Source organism: Sarcophilus harrisii, chromosome 5 (assembly GCF_902635505.1).
Source record: "Sarcophilus harrisii chromosome 5, mSarHar1.11, whole genome shotgun sequence".
NCBI classification, from domain to species: domain Eukaryota; kingdom Metazoa; phylum Chordata; class Mammalia; order Dasyuromorphia; family Dasyuridae; genus Sarcophilus; species Sarcophilus harrisii.
Genome location: NC_045430.1, coordinates 59,225,071 through 59,244,120, shown reverse-complemented (window position 1 = coordinate 59,244,120; position 19,050 = coordinate 59,225,071). Strand labels below are relative to the sequence as shown.

At 36.3% G+C, this 19,050-nt stretch overlaps 1 protein-coding gene across 6 annotated transcripts in view; it reads left to right on the top strand.

Annotated features, from left to right (window-relative positions):
• The window catches only part of PRMT8 (protein arginine methyltransferase 8), a 164,612-nt gene that overhangs the window by 134,521 nt on the left and 11,041 nt on the right, over positions 1 to 19,050 (top strand). For all 6 annotated transcript variants that reach the window (XM_003771306.4, XM_031939222.1, XM_031939220.1 and 3 more), the window contains one exon: positions 7,839 to 7,989. In XM_003771306.4, the coding sequence (XP_003771354.1) occupies positions 7,839 to 7,989 (151 nt within the window). The remainder of the gene's footprint in view (positions 1 to 7,838; positions 7,990 to 19,050) is intronic.

Genomic DNA, 19,050 nt, shown 5'->3' with positions numbered 1-19,050 from the left:
TAGGAGCTTTACAAAATTGCATAGTTGAGTAAAACAAACATTCAGCATTTTGGATCCATCACGTCTCTATAGAGGTGATTATTCCTTTGGAATAATAGTTGATCAGAGTTCTTAAATCTTGTTTGTTTTTACAACATTATTTTTATTGTTTACAGTGTAAATTCTTCTACTGGCTTTGCTTACTTCACTCAAAATCAAGTCTTCCCCAGATTTCTTTGAAATTACCCTCTTTATCATTTTCCATAGTATAAGAGTTTTTTCTTATATTGAAATGCTATAATTTGCTCAGCCACTCCTCAGCTGATGCACACTCCCTCAGGTTTCAATTCTTTGCCACTACAAAAAAGTCTTTTCTTTAAATGTTTTTTATACACATAGTAGTTTTTCTTCTTTCTCTTTATCTTTTTGGGAGTATTGCCTAGCTTATTCTTAATGAATACCAGGAATAGAAAGTCCACAGAACTTCAGTTGCCAGTTCCTAATATTTAACATGTTTGACAAGTTGGAAGGTCTTTCTTATGCCTAACTTAAATCTCCCCTGCTGCATATAAGGCCTTTTAAAATTTCTGTCCTATTTTGAGTAGAACTGGCAAATAGCTGGTGAGCATCTTTCACTTAAAGAGAATGGTACATTGTGAAGTCTTTCAATTACATTTGTTCCTCATGCAAGATTGATTTTCATCTACTTCCTACTGAAATTGTTATATCTATTAGTTCTTCATTTCCCATTTGGAGCTGAAAATCCCATTCTTTTTTTCCCCATTGCTTTAAAAGTTTTTATTTTTTCTCTGTTTGAGTTCATTTTTAATGAGTCACCACAGAGTGAATCAGGACTGCTCTCTGTGACTTTCTGATCTAGGGTTTCAAATGAGATGATGCTCAATATTGGTATCCTGAAAGTCAAAGTATCCTTGCTTCTTGTCATTCTTTATCAGCTGAAGGATTCCTCAGATTTTTCTCTCTCTAACTTAAGCTTGTCCCCTGACACCCTACTGAATCTTTAAAAAATTAACATTTTATTTCCCCCTAATTGCATATAGAAACAATTTTTGACATTTGTGTTTTTTTTATTTTGTTTCAAATTCTCTCCCTCCCTCTTTTTTCCTTCTCCCATTGAAAATGTAAGCCATTTGATATAGGTTATACATGTGCAGTCATGCAAAACATGTTTCCATGTTTAGTCGTGTTATGAAGAAAAAAAAGGCAAAAGACCCCCAAGATAATAAAGAAAAAAATGCTTTAATTTGGATTCAGTTCTTTCCCAGTTTGCATCAGTTCTTTCCCTGGAGATGGAGAGCATAAGTCCTTTAAAACTATCCTGAATCATTGTATTATAGAGAACAGCTAAGTTACTCACAATTGATTACTTTTACTGTCTATAATGTTCTCCTGGTTCTGCTCATTTCACTTTGCCATCAGTTCACGTAAGTCTTTTCAGATTTTTCTGAAAGCATTCTGCTTGTCATTTCTTATAGCACTGTAGTATTCCTCATAAATATACAGCAATTTATTCAGCCATCTCCCAATAGACACATCTTTAATTCCCAATCCTTTGCCTCTAAAAAAGATGCTATAAATATTTTTGGACATATGGGTTCTATTCCTTATTTCTTAAATCTCTTTGAGATATAGTCCTAGTACTAGTATTGCTTGGTCAAAGGCTATTCATGTGTTTTAGCCCTTTGGCATAGTTCTAAATTCCTCTACAGAATGGTTGAATCAGTATATATTGTCATAATTGTTCATTCACTTTCAACTCTTGTCCAACAACTCATTCGTAATAGTGACCCTGTTCCAGATACTTGGCAGATGACAGAGATATGATAGGCTGGCTAAGAGCAAGTTCTAGAAATATCCATAGCCCTTCCAGGCCATTCTGCATATCCTTCTGTATAAAGATAGGGAAAGCTGCTCAAATATGAGAGAAGATGGGATTTGTCAGGGAAAGGATTAGACTCTTAATTTTGAAATGAGTAGTTATTGTATCATAGACTTTTAGAATATTAAAACTAGATGGAACATGGAAGATTATGTGGTTTGGTCCCAATATTTTACAGATGAAAAGACTGAGGCCCTAACAAGGCAATAATTTGCTCCAGAATTCACAACTGATCAAGAGTGGAGCCATAATTTTAACTCAGATCTAGTTTCAACAGCCTTTTCATGTATCTTGGTGACTTTTTAACCTTCTTAATCCTTCGTCTCAAAAAAGAAAAAGTCCCAGCAATATTATAGATCAAAATTCAGAGTATCTTGGATAAAAAAGAAATTACTACAAATACCATGAAAGAAGCAGTTTAAATACTAAGGATTAAGATCACACAAAATCTGTCAGCTTCCAAGAATGATGAGAGGAGATCTTGGAATACAGTGTTAGGCAAATGGGATAGGTTTCTAACCAAGAATAATATATCTTGAAAAGCTGAGCATGATTTTATGGGGAATAATGCATCTTAAATGCAACAGATGAATTTCAAGAACTTCTATAAAAAGATAAGTGCTGAATAGGAAGAATGGAAGGAAGAAAACCACAATTTATTAAATTCTGGGCATTGAACTAAACACTTTACAAAAATTATCTTATGTGACTCTCACAAAACTCTGTGAGGCATTTATTATTAATATTTCTGTTTTTCAGTTAAGGAAATTGAGGCAAATGGAGTTAAATGACCTGATCAGGGTCAGCTAGTGTAGATCTAAGGCCATATTTGAACTCAAATTTCTCTGACTCCAGATTATGCTCTATGGACTATGCACAGGACTATGCCTATTTTATATTACAACAAAGTTAGAAATAAATCTAACCTCTTCCAGAAAAAACTTCACATTTCTTTGTGTTAATGACATCCTCAATCAGTGATAAAAATTTAAATTAAATTTAGAAAAAGATAGGAGACTAGTATAAAAACATCAGAACTCCTTGTTGTAGGATTAAATCAGTCATATAGAGTTCCTGCCCTTTACAGAACTTTGCATCAATATTTAGCCATCATACACAATAGTAAATTTGAATACTATATTGCCAGTTAAAAATAATGAAAAAGAAGCATGGCATAAGATATAGAAAACAAAAGTATATCACAATTCTTGATACCCTTAATCAAAATTAAAAGTGAAAGCCAAAAAGTAAGAGTGATATAAGGAGACAAAGTGGCACAAAGAACATAAACAATTCATCATCAATCAAAATATATACTATAGAGGTTGGAGAAACAGTGTGGCTTAGTGGCTTGAGAGCTGACATTAGAGCCAGGAAGATCTAATAGTCTGACTGTATGACCCTTGGCAAGTCACTTAACTTGGTAGTGGTTGAGATAAATCTCCAAGACTATAAATTACAAAGAAAGTGCCAATCTGCATTGATAAGGGAATTTCGGTATGCCAAAGAGACTTCAGAAGTAAAGAAATTAGAAGAAAATGAAAACCTTTCTCACCACCTCCAAAGAAGGAAAATATGGAAAATTTTTTCTTCATCCATGTAAGTCTTAATATAATGAAAACATAATTTGGATCAAGTATAAAACAGAAAACTTGCCTCTCATTAATATAGGAGATTTAAAAAGTCTCAGTGAAGTTTTGAGCTACTATAGTTTTAAGACACCTGGTATCATGGACAATAGAATATTCCCAAAGGTGTCAAGGTAAATAATTAAAGCTCTTGCTGTTCAGTTGTGTCCAACACATTGTGATCCCATTTAAGGTAATGTAGGCAAAGACACTGGAGTGCTTTACCATTTCCTTTGCCAGCTCATTTTACAAATAAGAAAGCTGGGTGAAGCAATTTGCCCAGGATCACACAGCCAATAAGTGTCTGAGGCCAGATTTGAACTCAGGAAGGTGAATCTTCCAGATTCTAGACCCAGCATTCATTATATCTGCAGTGCTACCTAGCTGCCAACTGAACTCTAGCACTTCTGAAAAAGTATAAAGCAAACCTATTTAAGATCCTTCATTATTGGCTCAAACACTTTACAGTCATTAATTATTAATAGAGTACTTTATTGGCTTCCTTTCTGATACAAGCCTGGTCTTATTTATCTTTCTTAACAGAAAACATTGATTTTTAAAAATTATTATTTCATACAAGATAAATTCTAATCATACTTCCAGTTCTACCATGGCTATGACCTCACCTGTTCCTCTACTCTTTAGGCCACTGGAAACTCTCATTTATCATATTTATTGTTGAACCTCCTGGGAGACCTAACCCTTTAAGTTACAAATACCAAAACATCATATTAATCATATTATATGGCACCATTAAAAAAGTAACTACTTCTCTCATGGAAACCTCTAATTATAATGAAATGACATTTATTTATTTATTTTTGCTGAGGCAATTGGGGTTAAGTGACTTGCCCCGGGTCACACAGCCAGGAAGTGTTAAGTGTCTGAGATCACATTTGAACACAGGTCCTCCTGACTTCAAATGCTGGTGCTCTATCCATTGCACTAACTAGCTGCCCCTAAATGTTATTTTGATTTGAAAACTGTAGAAGTCCAAATATCCTCCAAGGAAGAATAAAACCTGAAGCTTTTGAACTTGAATATGGAAGTTAAGAAAAGTTATTTTGGTTTTTGAGACTGAATTTCCCTCTCTCTCTCAGGCTGGAAGAGCAGCTACCACCGGTGAACTCAATTCTAATACTGATTAGCATGGAAGCTTTTCCCTGCTGTTTTCCTCATCTGAATCAATTCACTCCTCAGGTAGTCTGGTGGCCCCCCTCTTCCAGGGTCTCACTGTATTGTGCCAGACTTAGTTTGAACATCAGGCTGGCATTCATCCTACTGCAGGTCAGAATTCCTAATCTCAAATGATCTACCAACCTCTCTCCACAGCAGGAATTACAGATACATATCCCCAGGAGCAAGAATTACAGGTGTGTAGTTCCCTACTTGTAGGAATTACAAGTATATGTCACTATGACTGACTGGAAGCAAAATTGAACCAATGGATCAATGCAATACTTACAAATATCCTGATCTTCCCAGCAAAGACTGTTAAGAAGAAAATTGAAGTTGTAAATGTTAAGATATTGGTTGGTATCTTGGTGTCAAACCCAATGTCAATAACAGAGGAATGAACACCTATTCATTTTTTGTGGCATGGTGAAATGGATAATAATGCATCTAGAGGATATCCAGTTGAAAACTGTACAATATTAATGAAATACGGAATTCATTACCCTGAGACATACATAAAAATTTAATATTTCCTTGTCCAAAAGTAGAAAGATGATTAATACAAGTTCTCAGAGAAATAGGTTAAAAATTTACAGAAATACTTTTGCTACAATCAAAAAATAGATATTTATTGTCTACTATGTGCCAGGCACTATATTAAGCACTAGAGATACAAAGAAGATAGAAAAGATATTTCCTGTCCTCAAGGAGCTTGCAATTTAAGGCAAAAATTGCAAACAAATATATACCAAGCAAATACATACCAGAATTGGAACTACAGAAGGAACATTTCCTGTGGAAGGTAGCATTTGATTTGGAACTTAAGGAAGGCAGGAAATTTAGCATGGCTGGACAGAGTATTTGTTGAGGAGTTAGGTTTAAGAAGACTGAAAAAATAAAAGGGGGATAGGTTCTAAAGGTCTTTGAATGCCAAATAAAACATTTTGTATTTGCTCCTGGAGTCAACAGGTGTTTACAGAGTAGAAGGTGATATGGCTGGTCCTGCCCTCTAGGAAAATCATTTTAATTTCTGAATGGAAGTTGGACTGGAGTGGGGAGATACTTGAGGCAGGCAGACCCTTCAGCAGGATATTGCAGTTATCAAGATGTGAGGTGATGAGGGCTGCACTAGAGTGATGACAGTGAGAGAGAAAAGAAAGGGGATGTGAAATACAAATGTGAACTTGATAGGCTTTGGCAACAGCTTGGCAATGGGGAAGAGGAGGAGAAATGGTAAGGAATCCAGGTTGACTCCTAGGTTGTAAGCCTGAGGGACTGAGATGATGGTGTAGCTCTCCATGGCAATAAGGAAGCTAAGAGTTGGGAATGTTTTAAGGGGGGAAATAATAATGATCGACAAATCACCCATTAACAGGCTTGAGACTAAAGCTTGGTAGAACCAGCCACTTTGCTGATATTTCTTTGCAAACTCTGCACAATGGTGAGGTATCAGGGAAGGCTGTTATGACTAGTATTGTCACACACATTTTACAGATGGGGACCTGAAACCTAGAGAGAAAAAGCACTTATCCAGGGTCACACAACTAATAAATGATAGAACAGAATTTGAATTCAGTTCTCAGGTCTACAAATCTAGTATTCTCTTCTATATAGAGATCTAATAATAATAGCTTGCATTTATATAGTGCACTAAGCTTTGCAAACCATTTATATAATTGTAACACTTAAAGGTTTGCAAATATCTTTACAAATATCTCATTTTATATTTACAATATTAATAATAATAAGCATTTATGTAACTATCACAATTTAAGATTTGCAAAGTATTTTACAAATATTTTGTTTTATACTTAAAATAGCAACAACAATAATAATTAGCATTTATATAACTATTATACTTTAAGGTTTGCAAAGCACTTACAAGTATTTCAATTGATCCTTATTAGAACAGCAATAGCTATCATTTCTATTGTGTTTTAAGGTTTGGAAAGTGCTTTAAAAATCTTATTTTATCGCTATGATAATTCTGGGAGGCACATTATATTATTAACCTATTTTTACAGATGAGGAAACTGAAACAGAGTTTAATTAATTTGCTCAGGGTCATTCAACTAGTAATTATTTGAAGTCAATTTTGAATGCAGGTCTTCTGACTCCATAAGCAGCCCTTTTTCCTTGCATCACTTAGCAGGTTCCCCAAGAAATAGGTACTCTCACAGTTCCTTCTACAGGATACTTACAGTTATCCCTTCTACATCATTACTTTTCCTACAAAATTGTGGTTTTGATATATTGAGGACTGACATAAGAAATTAAATGGAAATTTGGGGAAATTTTGTGGAACCACAGATGACATATGAAGGTCAACAGACAACATAGATCCTATGACCAAATACTTAACCTAATATGACCAAATACTTAACCTAAATTTTTCAACAATTTCTGTAAATACTCCTTAAAAGAAAAGAAAAAAAATTCAGGTTTCTTCTCTGATATGAAGGGAGAGCCAAAAATTTTTACATGTTTTTTTCCAGATTGTGGGGGTGCCATGCCCCTTGCACCCACAATGTTGAAGGAATAACTGTATTATCCCCATTTTTACAGATAAAGAAATTGAGGCAGAAAAGTTAAGTGACCTAGCCAAGATTACACAACTAGTAAGTGCTTGAGTCTGGATTTGAATTTAGGCAATTCAATACGCTCATATTTTCAGATGAGGAGTGTCACCTGTTTGAACTCATCTCAGTTCTCCTGCCTCCTGGGCCAAAAGCTCTCTTCCTTTACCAGAGTATAGTCTTACCAGGGTAAAGGGAGACCTTTTCAGAGTGACAAGCTTTGCCAGAGATTTGCTATGCTGAGATGGCACTGGGAACCCACAGTTCCCAGTCTCTACATTGGGATGAATTTTTTGATTAGGACTTGGTTACAATAATAATAATAATAAAGCAGATAACCCCAGATGCAATTTTTTTCTCAGATTTAGAATACATCTTCTGGTTTACCGCATTTAATATGTCATTTTTAACATCCTTCTTTTCTCTTCAGACCTTAGCCACCATAAGTTTGCATCACTCTCTTAGCCCTGGAGCTGCAGTACTCCAGGGAGTATACATGGAGTCTACCCAGTGACTCAGACAGCCCTCTGGGGAAAGGGGGTAAGTATCCTGTGCTCTCTCTTTCTTTTTCCACTGCAGGAGGTAGACATTTACACTGTGAAGACTGAAGAGCTCTCATTCACATCTGCATTCTGCCTCCAGATTCAGCGCAACGACTACATCCATGCTCTGGTCACCTATTTTAATATTGAATTTACCAAGTGCCACAAGAAAATGGGATTTTCCACAGGTAAGCGGGCTACACTCCTGCCCTCTCTTCCAGCAGACACATCTCCTATAGGATTCTGGCTTCTTCTTGGTGGTTTATGACAAGTGCTCAGCAAAAACATTTTGGAATCTCAGAGGGAAAGAAGAAACAGCTTCCATCCTTATTATCAAAGCCATAATGAGGATTCCATCATCTGGGGAAAATTCATTTGAGTGTGGGTAGGGATGGACCAGAATTCTAGGATATCTTAAGGATGCTGGTCCTAGGTGTTTTGTATGGCACAGATTGTCAAGCCAGAGAACACCACAGGCTGTATATACCTCCTCTTCTCCCCCAACTTCTGCACTGCCAGGAAAATCAGGCCCAAGAGAGGAGACCCAAGGGAAGGAAGGAGGAAAGAGCACATTTCCCCTTCTCAGGGCACTATGTTTCTTTCTGGAGATCAGCCAGGTCTTTTTTCTTCTCCTTCCCAAACCATCCAATACAGATGAAGGAAGGAAGCATGCTCCTCAAATGTTGGTGCCCAGGGGAGAAGGAAATAGCTTTTTAAAAAACACACTTTAAAAAAAAAAAATTGATGGGCTAGTACAAAGAGTGGCTCCTCTGGTGGCATTTCTTTGGAAAAAGTGTCCATCATAAGCCAGAAAGCCAGAGAGCAGCAGCAATCCTAGGTAGGTCCATGCCAGTTGACTGGTAGAATACTAAAAATAAAGGATTCTTTAAGACTGGATAGGACCTATAGATTATCGAATCTGACTCTTTCCTTTTTATTGAGGAACCTGAGGAACAGAAAAGAAATGACCAAGTACATAAAGTTAGTAACTTTCAGAGACCAAGTGCTGGGCAACCCATTTTTGGGGAAGCTATATTAGTATAGCTAAATAAATTTAGCTAGCTATTTAGGTCCCTTTGCTTAGTTTGCTGCAAGTACTGTAGACAAAGAGGAGGGTATTACATAATTGAATGAATGAATCTCTTTCTCATTCCCATATCTTCCTCAAAGAAATAGGGTCTAATCTCAGCTCTATCATGTATTAGCTAAGTGATCTTGTTCTAGTCATTTATCTACTTTTGTTACCATAGGAATCTTATCTGTAAAATGAAGATCTGGTACTAAGCTTCCTTTAAAGTGATTCTTAGTGCTATTTCTCCAAGAACTATTTCTAATTTTTAGTATTCATGACATACATGGGTTGGTAAATGTTTAACAACTAGTTCTCCAGAAATTTTTTTTACTCATGACACACCTTTTTTTTTTTTTAATAGCTTTTTATTTTTCAAAATATATGCAAAGATAATTTTAAAATTTGCCCCTGCAAAATCTCATATTACAAATTTTTTCTCTCTCCCTCCTCATGTCTCCCCTCCCCCAGACAGCAAGCAATCCAATATAGGGTAAACAAGTGCAATTCTTCTGAATATATTTCCATATTCAACATGATATACTTTTGTGCTTAATCTTCATTATAAAAATTTTCTCTGTCACTTTCTTAAGTTTAAGCAATCAATGAAACAATAAATCAAGCTCTGATTGGTAGCATTTGCTGATATCCAAAGTGTAAATGCTCACATAGAACATTTAACAATCATTTCGGGAGCCTCTACCAGCTGACTCCAGTATACTCCTTGCATGATGGCATGCCTCAGAGTTAGAGTATTTGGACTACAGACAATTGAATCTCTTTTAGGGAGGAAAAAGTGACATGAAAGCAAAGTAGAGACATTGTCTAAAAATTATGGGATTGAAAAAAATTGAGGGAACTTAACTGAAAGGGAATTTAGAAATCATGTGGTCCAATCTGTTCATCTTTATAGGTTAGGAAACAATACTTAAGAGGTCAAATGACATTAAACATATATAGTAAATGGGTCAACTAGATGGCTCAGTGGACAGAATACTGGGCCTGGAGTCAGGAATCTTTTTGAGTTCAAATATAGCCTTACATACTTACTGACTGGGTGATCCTGGGTAAGACACTTAATCCTGTTTGCCTCAATTTTCTTATTTATAAAATGAGCTGGAGAAGGAAATGACAAACTATCCCAGTGTCTCTGTCAAGAAAACTACAAATGAGGTCATGAAGAGACGTGGCTAAAAACAACAAATAGTATTCCCAGAATTCCAGACTAGAAGGGACCTCAGAGATCTCAAGAAGTATGCCCTGAGAAATGCCCTTTACAAATGACCCTCTAATCTCTAATTTGTAGCCCTCCATTGATGGAGCAACCCCTTTTTCTTTGGGGTAGCTCTGCTTGTTAGGAAGTTCTTTCCTATACTAAAACAAAAGTTGCCTCTTTCCAGCTTCCTCCTATAGCGAAAAGTAACTCAGGAGATTGAACTTAGAAATAGGAAGAATTGAATCCAAATTTGACCTCAGATAGTACCTGTGTAATCACCAGCAAGTCATTTCAATTCAGTCTGCCTCAACTTTCCCCATATGTGAAAAGGGGAATAATAATAGCAACTACCTCAGCATTATAAGGATAAAATTTTTGTAAAGCACTGTATAAATTATATTTGTTACTACTATCAGTTCCTACTTCTGCCTTATGAGGCCAAGGACAATGAATCTATTTCTTTTCCACATGACAGTTCTTCAGATATTCAAAGATGGCTATTATATTCTCCTCTGTTTTCTTTTCCAAGCTACTTCCTTAAAACAAAGCTTCTTAAACTGTGGGTCATGACCTCACGTGGGATCTTGTAACTGATTGGGGGAATGTGAAATTATAATTTATTATCAATAAATGTTTGATTTATGTGCCTGTATTATATACCTATATATCTGGGTACCTGTAAAAATTTCTCTGGCAAAAAAAAGGGTTGTGAATGGAAAAAAATTTAAGAAGTTCTGCTTTAAATTAATCTTCATGTTGTATAGTCTCTGGTTTTCTCATTCTCTAGATTTTCCCAGTGATTTTTCTACCATATCCAAGGGGATCTATTGCTACTGAATTTTAAACTGAAAATATCTGGAAAATCCTCAGTACCTACAGTGAACTCTCAACTAATCCTGAGATCCTGTGGCAGATTGGAGAATGTATAGGCTGAGTGTTCTTAAGTCTTGTGTTTCTTTTTTGCCAGATTAGTGAAATCTATAGATTCATTCTCAGAATCTCATTTTTTAAAATGCATACAGCAAAATACACAGGACTAAGGAAATCAGCTATATTAAAATTATTAAAATATATTTAAAAAAAAAAACAAATTCATGTACCCCAGATTAAGAACCACTGATTATAGACTTATGGATAACCTTGCCTGACTTCTTCCAAAAGAGCTTATGGGTCAGAATAATTCTTTCCCACCTGTCAAGAGAGGTTAAATTAACAACTACCATGACACAGAGATATGGCTAGACAACAGTTCGTATGAAAAGAAGGTATATGTGTGTATACATATATATACACACACACATAGAAATATATGTGTGCACACACATGCATGTCTTATGTTGTATATGTACATAGAATGTGTATATTTATACACATAGTTCTGTTTATCTGTCAGTCTATATATTTGTCTCTGTCTGTCTCTTTCTGTGTCTCTGTTTAGAATGTATATATTTATACACACAGCTCTGTCTATCCATACCTGTCTGTCTATATCTATCTATGTACCTTACTATCTGTCTGTCTGTTTATCTGTCAGGCTGTCTATATATCTGTCTCTATCTCTCTGTTACCTCCCTCTCTTTCTGTGGTCTCCCTCTTTATGTGTCTGTGTCTCTCTGTTCCTGTCTTTCTTTCTCTGTCTCTTTCTCTCTCTGTGTGTCTCTTTCTATCTTTCTGTCTCTGACTGTTTCTCCCCGTCTCTCTCTGACTCTCTTTCTTTGTCTCTGTTTCGCTCTGTGTGTCCTTCTTTCTCTCTCTCTCTTTCTCTGTTCTTCCCTCCCTCTCTCTCTCTTCCATACATATATACACACACATGTCATCTATTACAATTCCTTCATTTAATAAATGTAGAAAGCAAGACTAAATTTGGAGACATGGTTTATCCAAGGTCACTCAACTAGTAATCAGTCAGGATAAACTCAGTGAGCTTTTTCCTGGACAATTTGAGCATTAATAGGTCTTTGAATTAATGTTTGTTGAAAAAAATGAGAGACTCTTGGACTGGGCCAGTCAGGGGTTAGAAACATTAAGATGGAGTGGGTCTGGAAGGATTGCTGTTGTCTTGTTGTTTAGTTGTTTCAGTCTAATTCTTTGTGACATCATTTAGGGTTTTCTTGACAAAGACACTAGAGTGGTTTATGCCATTTCCTTCTCCAGCTCCTTTTACAGATGAAGAAAGACCTGCCCAGGGTCACATGGCTAATAAGTGTCTGAGGCCAGATTTGAATTCAAGAAGTTGAATCTTCCTGTTTCTATGTCCAGCACTCTATCCACTGTGTCACCCAGCTGCTGAAACGATTAGTGGGATTTAAATAGAGAATGTTTCTTCTGAATGGGATAGCACATGCAGAAGTGTGGACAGAAGAATATTTAAGTCATTTTCAGTAGATGCTGTGGAGACTACTTAGTTGAAGAAAGTTGGAAATAAAACTGGAAAGATAAATAGAGGCCAGTTTGTAACTAGAGCCTTTCCTCTTAACCTAAGCAGTATGTCCCCTGTACAACTTACTATTTTCCCTCCAAAATTATGCTGAGCAGGTAAAGTGGAGAAGAAATTGAAAGTCTATCAACTCAGCCTTGTTTTCATCAATTAGGAGTCATACCCTCTTCTATATATTAGCACCATTCAAAACACTCAAAGCTTAGTTGGAATCCCAGGTGACTCACTGAAAATCAAATGTAACCAATGATTATAATAACAGAAAAATAAGATGGAATTTATGTGGCTCATTGGATAGAACACCAGACCTGGAATCAGGAAAACTCATCTTCCTGAGTTCGAATCTGGTCTCAGACACTTACTATCTGTGGTAACTCTGGGCATGTCACTGAACCCTGTTTGCCTCTGTTTACTTATCACTCCAGTATCTTTGGGAAGAAAACCCCAACTGGGGTTGCAGAGTCAGGCACAACTAAAAACAACTAAAATGATAGTATGGAATAAAAGGAAGATCAATGTATAGAGAGTAAGGAGTCCTGGGGTCAAGTCCTGATTACCACCCAACCGTGTGATCTTGGACAAATCAGATTAATTCTATGAACCTTAATTTCCATATCTGTAGATTGAAATAAAAGCACTTATACCATCTGCCTTCTGAGGTTGTGATAAAGATGTTAGAAGGAGAATTAGATCCAGAGTCAAAGGTTCTGGGTTCAGTTCCTCATTCTTCCACCTAATACTTGTATAATCTTCATCAAATGATTTTATCTCTGTAGTTCTCCATCCTCTTACTTAGAAAATTATAAAACTGAACTCAGTTCTAAATCTCTGAACTTTTATGCTCCTTTTAACCAGAACATGCTCTGCATGAGCTATAAAGATGACAATGGTAACTGGAGGAAAAAGCATTTATCAGGTGCTTACCATGTACTGCTAATAATCCTCCCACACCCAGGGTTGCTATGGGTGAGGGCAGGGTAACTGTTTTCCAGGGGTAGAACTAAAGGTGCCTTGTGAGATCCTAGGCCAGAGACAGAATCCTGGCTCTGACACTCACTTAGATGACATTGGATGAGTCACTTTAAAACTCAGTTTCTAATCTATAAAATGGCAAAAATAATACTTAAATTCAGTACCTTGCTTGACTGTTATGGGAAAAAGTGCTTCAAACCACATTGGTCCTATTGGAAAGTGGGCTTTAGGGGCAAGTAGATGGCACAGAAGATAAAGTACCAGCTTTGATGTTAGGAGGAACTGAGTTCAAGTCAAGTTTTTTTTTAAAGTAGACTTTATTATGATCATCCTGAGGACTTGGTAACTTAATACTGCAAGAAGGTAATAAGCATAAATAATATAGTTTTCAGGGAAAGATTGCTTTATGGCTAACCATGGCCAATTTGAACCCTGAGGTCTATAGTTTTATTAGATATATATGGAAAAGTCATTTGGTCCTCACAACAACCTTGTGAGACAGATACTATTATTACCCCCATTTTGCAGAAAAGGACACAGAAGCTAAGTGAAGAAACTAAATGACTGGTCTAAGGTCATATAGCTAGTAGCTGGAGAAGGATTTGACTAAGGTTTTCCTAACTCCAGTTTGAATGCTCTATTCATTACTAAACTATCTAGCTACCTCTACATAAGGAAACTTCTCTGATAAATTGTCATTCTGCTATCCTGTGCCTGCCAGTACTACCTGTTATATCTATAAACCGTGCCCATTGTTCTTGACACTTAATATCCAACCCACTGAATCCCCCAGTCTCCATAGCATTGTGACTTAGTTGCTCAACCTTGAGGATTTCAGATGAGTTGCAAAGGGACTTAAACAACCCATTTCACATATTTTTTGAAATCTTAATATCTAGTATTTGTTCTATGACTGCCCTTAGTTTATGATTGTGGTCATAATTCTTGTGTTCTCATAATTTCTACTCAGAATGAGCTTTCTCCATTCTAATAGAGATAAGCACCTATAACAATATATAAAATAATGAAAAATTAATAGATGCATTTATATATGTATACAAATACATACATATATACATATATATTCATGCATATATATCTACCTACCTATCTACCTATCTCCATCTCTATCTACCTATCTATATCTACCTCTCCCTCTCTCCCTCCTCCTCTTTATTCCCCTTCCTCTCTCCCTCTTCCTACTTCCCTCCCTTCCACTCTCCTCTCCCTTCTTCTTCTCTGTCTGTCTCTCTGTCTCTCTTCTCTGTGTGTGTGTGCCTTTCTCTGTCTCTCTCTCTCTGTCTCTCTGTCTCTCTGTCTCTCTTTCTCTCTCTGGGTGTGTGTGTGTCTCTCTCTATCTCTCTGTCTCTGTTGTCATTTAGTCATTTAAGCCATACCTGACTTTCCAATACTCCATTTGGGATTTTCTTGGCAAAGATGCTGAAATGGTTTGTTATTTCCTTCTTCAGTTCATTTTTTACAAGTGAGAAAACTGAGGCAAACAGGGTTAAGCAATTTGTACATATCTAGTAAGGGTCAGAAGCCAGATTTGAACCTAGGGAGATGTATATACATACACAAATATAAAAACAAGGTAGTTTGTCTCAAAAGGCATAAGTATTTGAAAAGGGAGAAGTGGAAATGCTTCATCAGAAGATGTTGCCTAAATTGCAATTTAAAGAAAACAAGGGATTCTGTGAGGCTGAGATAAAGAGAGAGTACATTCCAGGCTTGGACAAAAGCTTTTTTTGCAGATATGTGGGCAGTTAGGAGATAGGGTATCATGCATAACGAACAGATAAAAGACCAATTTGATTATATCACAATCAAAGGAAGGGTAATAATATCCACTGAGTCTGGAAAAGTTGTTTGGGATCTCAAAAACTTAAGCAAAAGAATTTTTATTCTACAGGAAATAGGAAGCCTCTGCAAGTCAGTTGAGTTAAATAACTCCTCATTGCTCTTATCTAAATTTAAGGAAAACCACAAGCCTGCAAAATTGTGTATAACACTAGAGAAGGTAGCAAGGTTATATGAAAGAGCTCCAAGGATTGCAGGGATATAGTAGTCACCTGTTGTAAAAGTTTAGATTGAAATTATGAGACTTCTTCAGTGACTGAAGAAAAACACAGGCCGAAAGCAAGAAGGATGGAAATCCATCCCATCTCAGACCATGTGAATATAGGGATGTGTTCATCAAATTCTGGAGCATGAAGAACAATGCAACTTCTGATGGAGCACATCTTATGAGCTAGGCTTTGTTCTTGATCCTGTACCAGAGTACTGGCCTATAGCAATATTCCTTTGAAGTCCCAGAGAATTTGAAGAGAAAAAAAAAATGTATGCTTCTTCACCCACAGAACAATTAGCTTAGGATGTCATTAACTCATATTAGTATTGACTGAAAATCCTTCAGGAAGTATTTTGAAAGGTAAAGGAAAGAGGTTAAACTTGATGATCTCAAAGGTCTCTTTCAGGTCTGATTTTCTATGCTTCATTGATAGAGGCAATGTTGATGGCTTCCTAGTGAATAATTTTGAGAAATATAGGATGGTTGAAGATAGTTTGGAATGAATACAACTTGAAATTGGAAAACTTGGATTCAAGTCAAATATCTTACAACCTGCCTGTGTTACCTTAGATAAGTCAGTTTAATCTCTATGAGCCTCAATTTTTCCATCTATAAAATAGGAATAGAGATTGGGACTAAACCTGTGATGCTACCAATACAGATTGGCCTTTCTCTGACAAATGTCTTAATTGTCTAGACCACTGAGGGATTGTGATTTGCTCAGAATATGATACAGCCAATATTTGTGAGAGGTGAAACTTTAATCAAGTTTTTCTGGCTTCTAGGTCAGCTCTTTTTCTCATACAACACACAGCCTTTCATAAAAAATGAGAGCCAGTAAAATATATTTGCACTACTTACCTAATTCCTTGCCATAAACAGAATCTTAACTGGAATTCTGGAACCTAGGAAAAATTCAACTGTGGATGGAAGACAGCAGTAGTTCAGAGAGTATCTTGAAAACCTTGATGGGATTTGGTGTGAAGACAGCCTAGGAAAGGATATCATAATGATGGACACCATGGATAGTGGATGGTCAAATGGCAGATGGCTATAGGAGGAAGGAAAACTACTTCCCTTGATCCATGAAAGTTGCCTGGTTCTAGGTTCCATTTGCCTGGTGCTGGTTAAATCTCTGCTTGTGAGGAATAGATGAAATATTGCATGAAAATGTTTTGTAAACTATAAAGTGCTAAAAGTTTGATTTTTGAGGGTGACATCCACAAGAACAATTACATGCAAAGCACTTAATGTTTGTTGGATTACATTTAATTGAACTATGTCCTCCCACTGTGTTCTGTGCCTCTTTCAGAAAGAGAATTCTGTCTAAGCTGGATAAGAACTGGGTCTGAGCCCAGTAAAGCATTTCTTAAACTCTCATGGGGCATCATAATGAATGATGGAAAGAGGCTGCTAAAATCTTATTGTTTGAAGGTCTTTAAGAGCAGGAAAGACACCTGTCTGTCTGAGCTGGTGTAGGTGGAGGATGGGGGTAGAGAGTACTGTCAATCATTCCTTGAATAATATTTAACACAGAGCCTAAGACAAGATTTCTTTGGGGAACATTTTTTTTTTTTTTTACAACCAATTGACAGAGAATGAGGCTGGGAGCAGGTGGACTTCATTTTGTAGAATAATTTTAATTGATAAGTCTTGTTATTATGCCACCTACATTTCCTAATATATCTGTCTCCTTACTCTACACAGAGAGTCATTTTATAGTAAATTATAAAAAAGAAGGAAAAAACCAGTTTGACAAAATTAACCAATATAACAAAAAGTCTGACATAATATGCAGTATTCCAACCTTATCTATCTGTCCCCTCCCTGGACAAAGAAGCAAGAAAAATTCCTTCTCATTGCTCCTATTTGGGACTAAACTTTGCAACTTTACAACATTCAATTTAGATTGTTTTTTTGGTATTGTTCCATTTGTATTACTATAGTCATTTTATCTATACATATATATGTTTATACATGTACACAAATATGTTTGTATATGTGTTGGTATGTGTATATATTCTATTTTCTTTTCATATGTATACACTCTTCTTGATGTTTCCATTTATATCCATGCAAATTTATAAGTTGAAGGATACTAGCTAGTCCCATTCAAAATCCCATCAGCTGATTAAACCAGTTTTTTACAAAAGGCATGGAAGAATAGAATCATTATCTCAATCATAAGTGTGCCAGTATACCCTGCCCACATTGATCCCAACCATTGTCAACATAAATATAATCAAACCTACAAGCATTGGGCTCTTGTAATAAGACATTTGCAACTCATACTCAATTTGTTAATTAACAAACTTTTATTCAGCACTTATTATTCACCAGAATATACACCACATGCTTGGGTTATAAGATAAAAATGAAACAGTGTTTGCTCTCAAAAGAATTTACATGCATTGTTGTGGTTCACTCATTTTTTTCAGTTGTTCTCCATTTTTTGTGAATCCATTTGGGGTTTTCTTGGCAGAGATATCGAAGTGGTTTATGATTTCTTTCTTCAGCTCATTTTTACAGATAAGGAAACTGAGGCCAACAAGGTTAACTGACTTGCTGAGGGGTCACACAGCTACAAGTGTCTGAAACCAGATTTGAGTTCAGGAAGATGAGTCTTCCTGATTCCAAGCTGGACAATATCTATCATATCACCCAGTTTTCTTACATGCAATTGGGAGTTTGCGATATAACAGTCCTCAGAGATAGACTAACATTATTCATTTTACAGATGGAGAAACTGTGTCTCTAAGACAGCAAACACTATCAAGCTAACTTCACTCACTACAAATTTGTTACAAAATGTCAGCTTGGTCCTTGCAACTGTTCTGTTCCATCCTTCTGTCATCCCACCTCTCATTGCCTCCAACAGCAACCCATCTCAATCCTTTTTCTTCTCTTCTACAACTTTAACCTCATCCTTACTTTCAGCAGAAGACCTAGCTTCCTTCTTCATTAAGATGATTGTGGTTATCTGATGATAGCTTCCTCAACTCTTTCCTACCTTCTCTATTCCTCAAAATTTCTAAGCATCATCATAAAATTTTTCTTCCCCCCTTCTGGTTACAGAGGAGAGGGACTTTCTAGTTCTTCACTACAATTAATCTTTCTACTTGAGTTCTTGTTGCCATTCCCCCAATATTATCCAGGACTTAGTTCTAGGCCATCTTGTTTTATGTGTCTTCAGTTTCCCATTGTCTTTCCCCTTTTATCTATGAACATGTACAGAGATAAAATCTCCCATTCCTTTTTTAAAGGACAAAAAAATCCTTCTTTTGAAACTTCGATCCACCACTATTCCATCTCTGTCCCTTGTCACATTTACACATCTTGAAAAAGCTATTTGAATCTAATGGTTTCATTTCCTCATATCACTCTGATCTAAGCCTCTTGCCATCTGCCTTCTGCTCCCAACATTCTACTGAGATCATACTCTCAAAGTTCACTAATAACCATGTTGGAAAATCCATTGGACCTC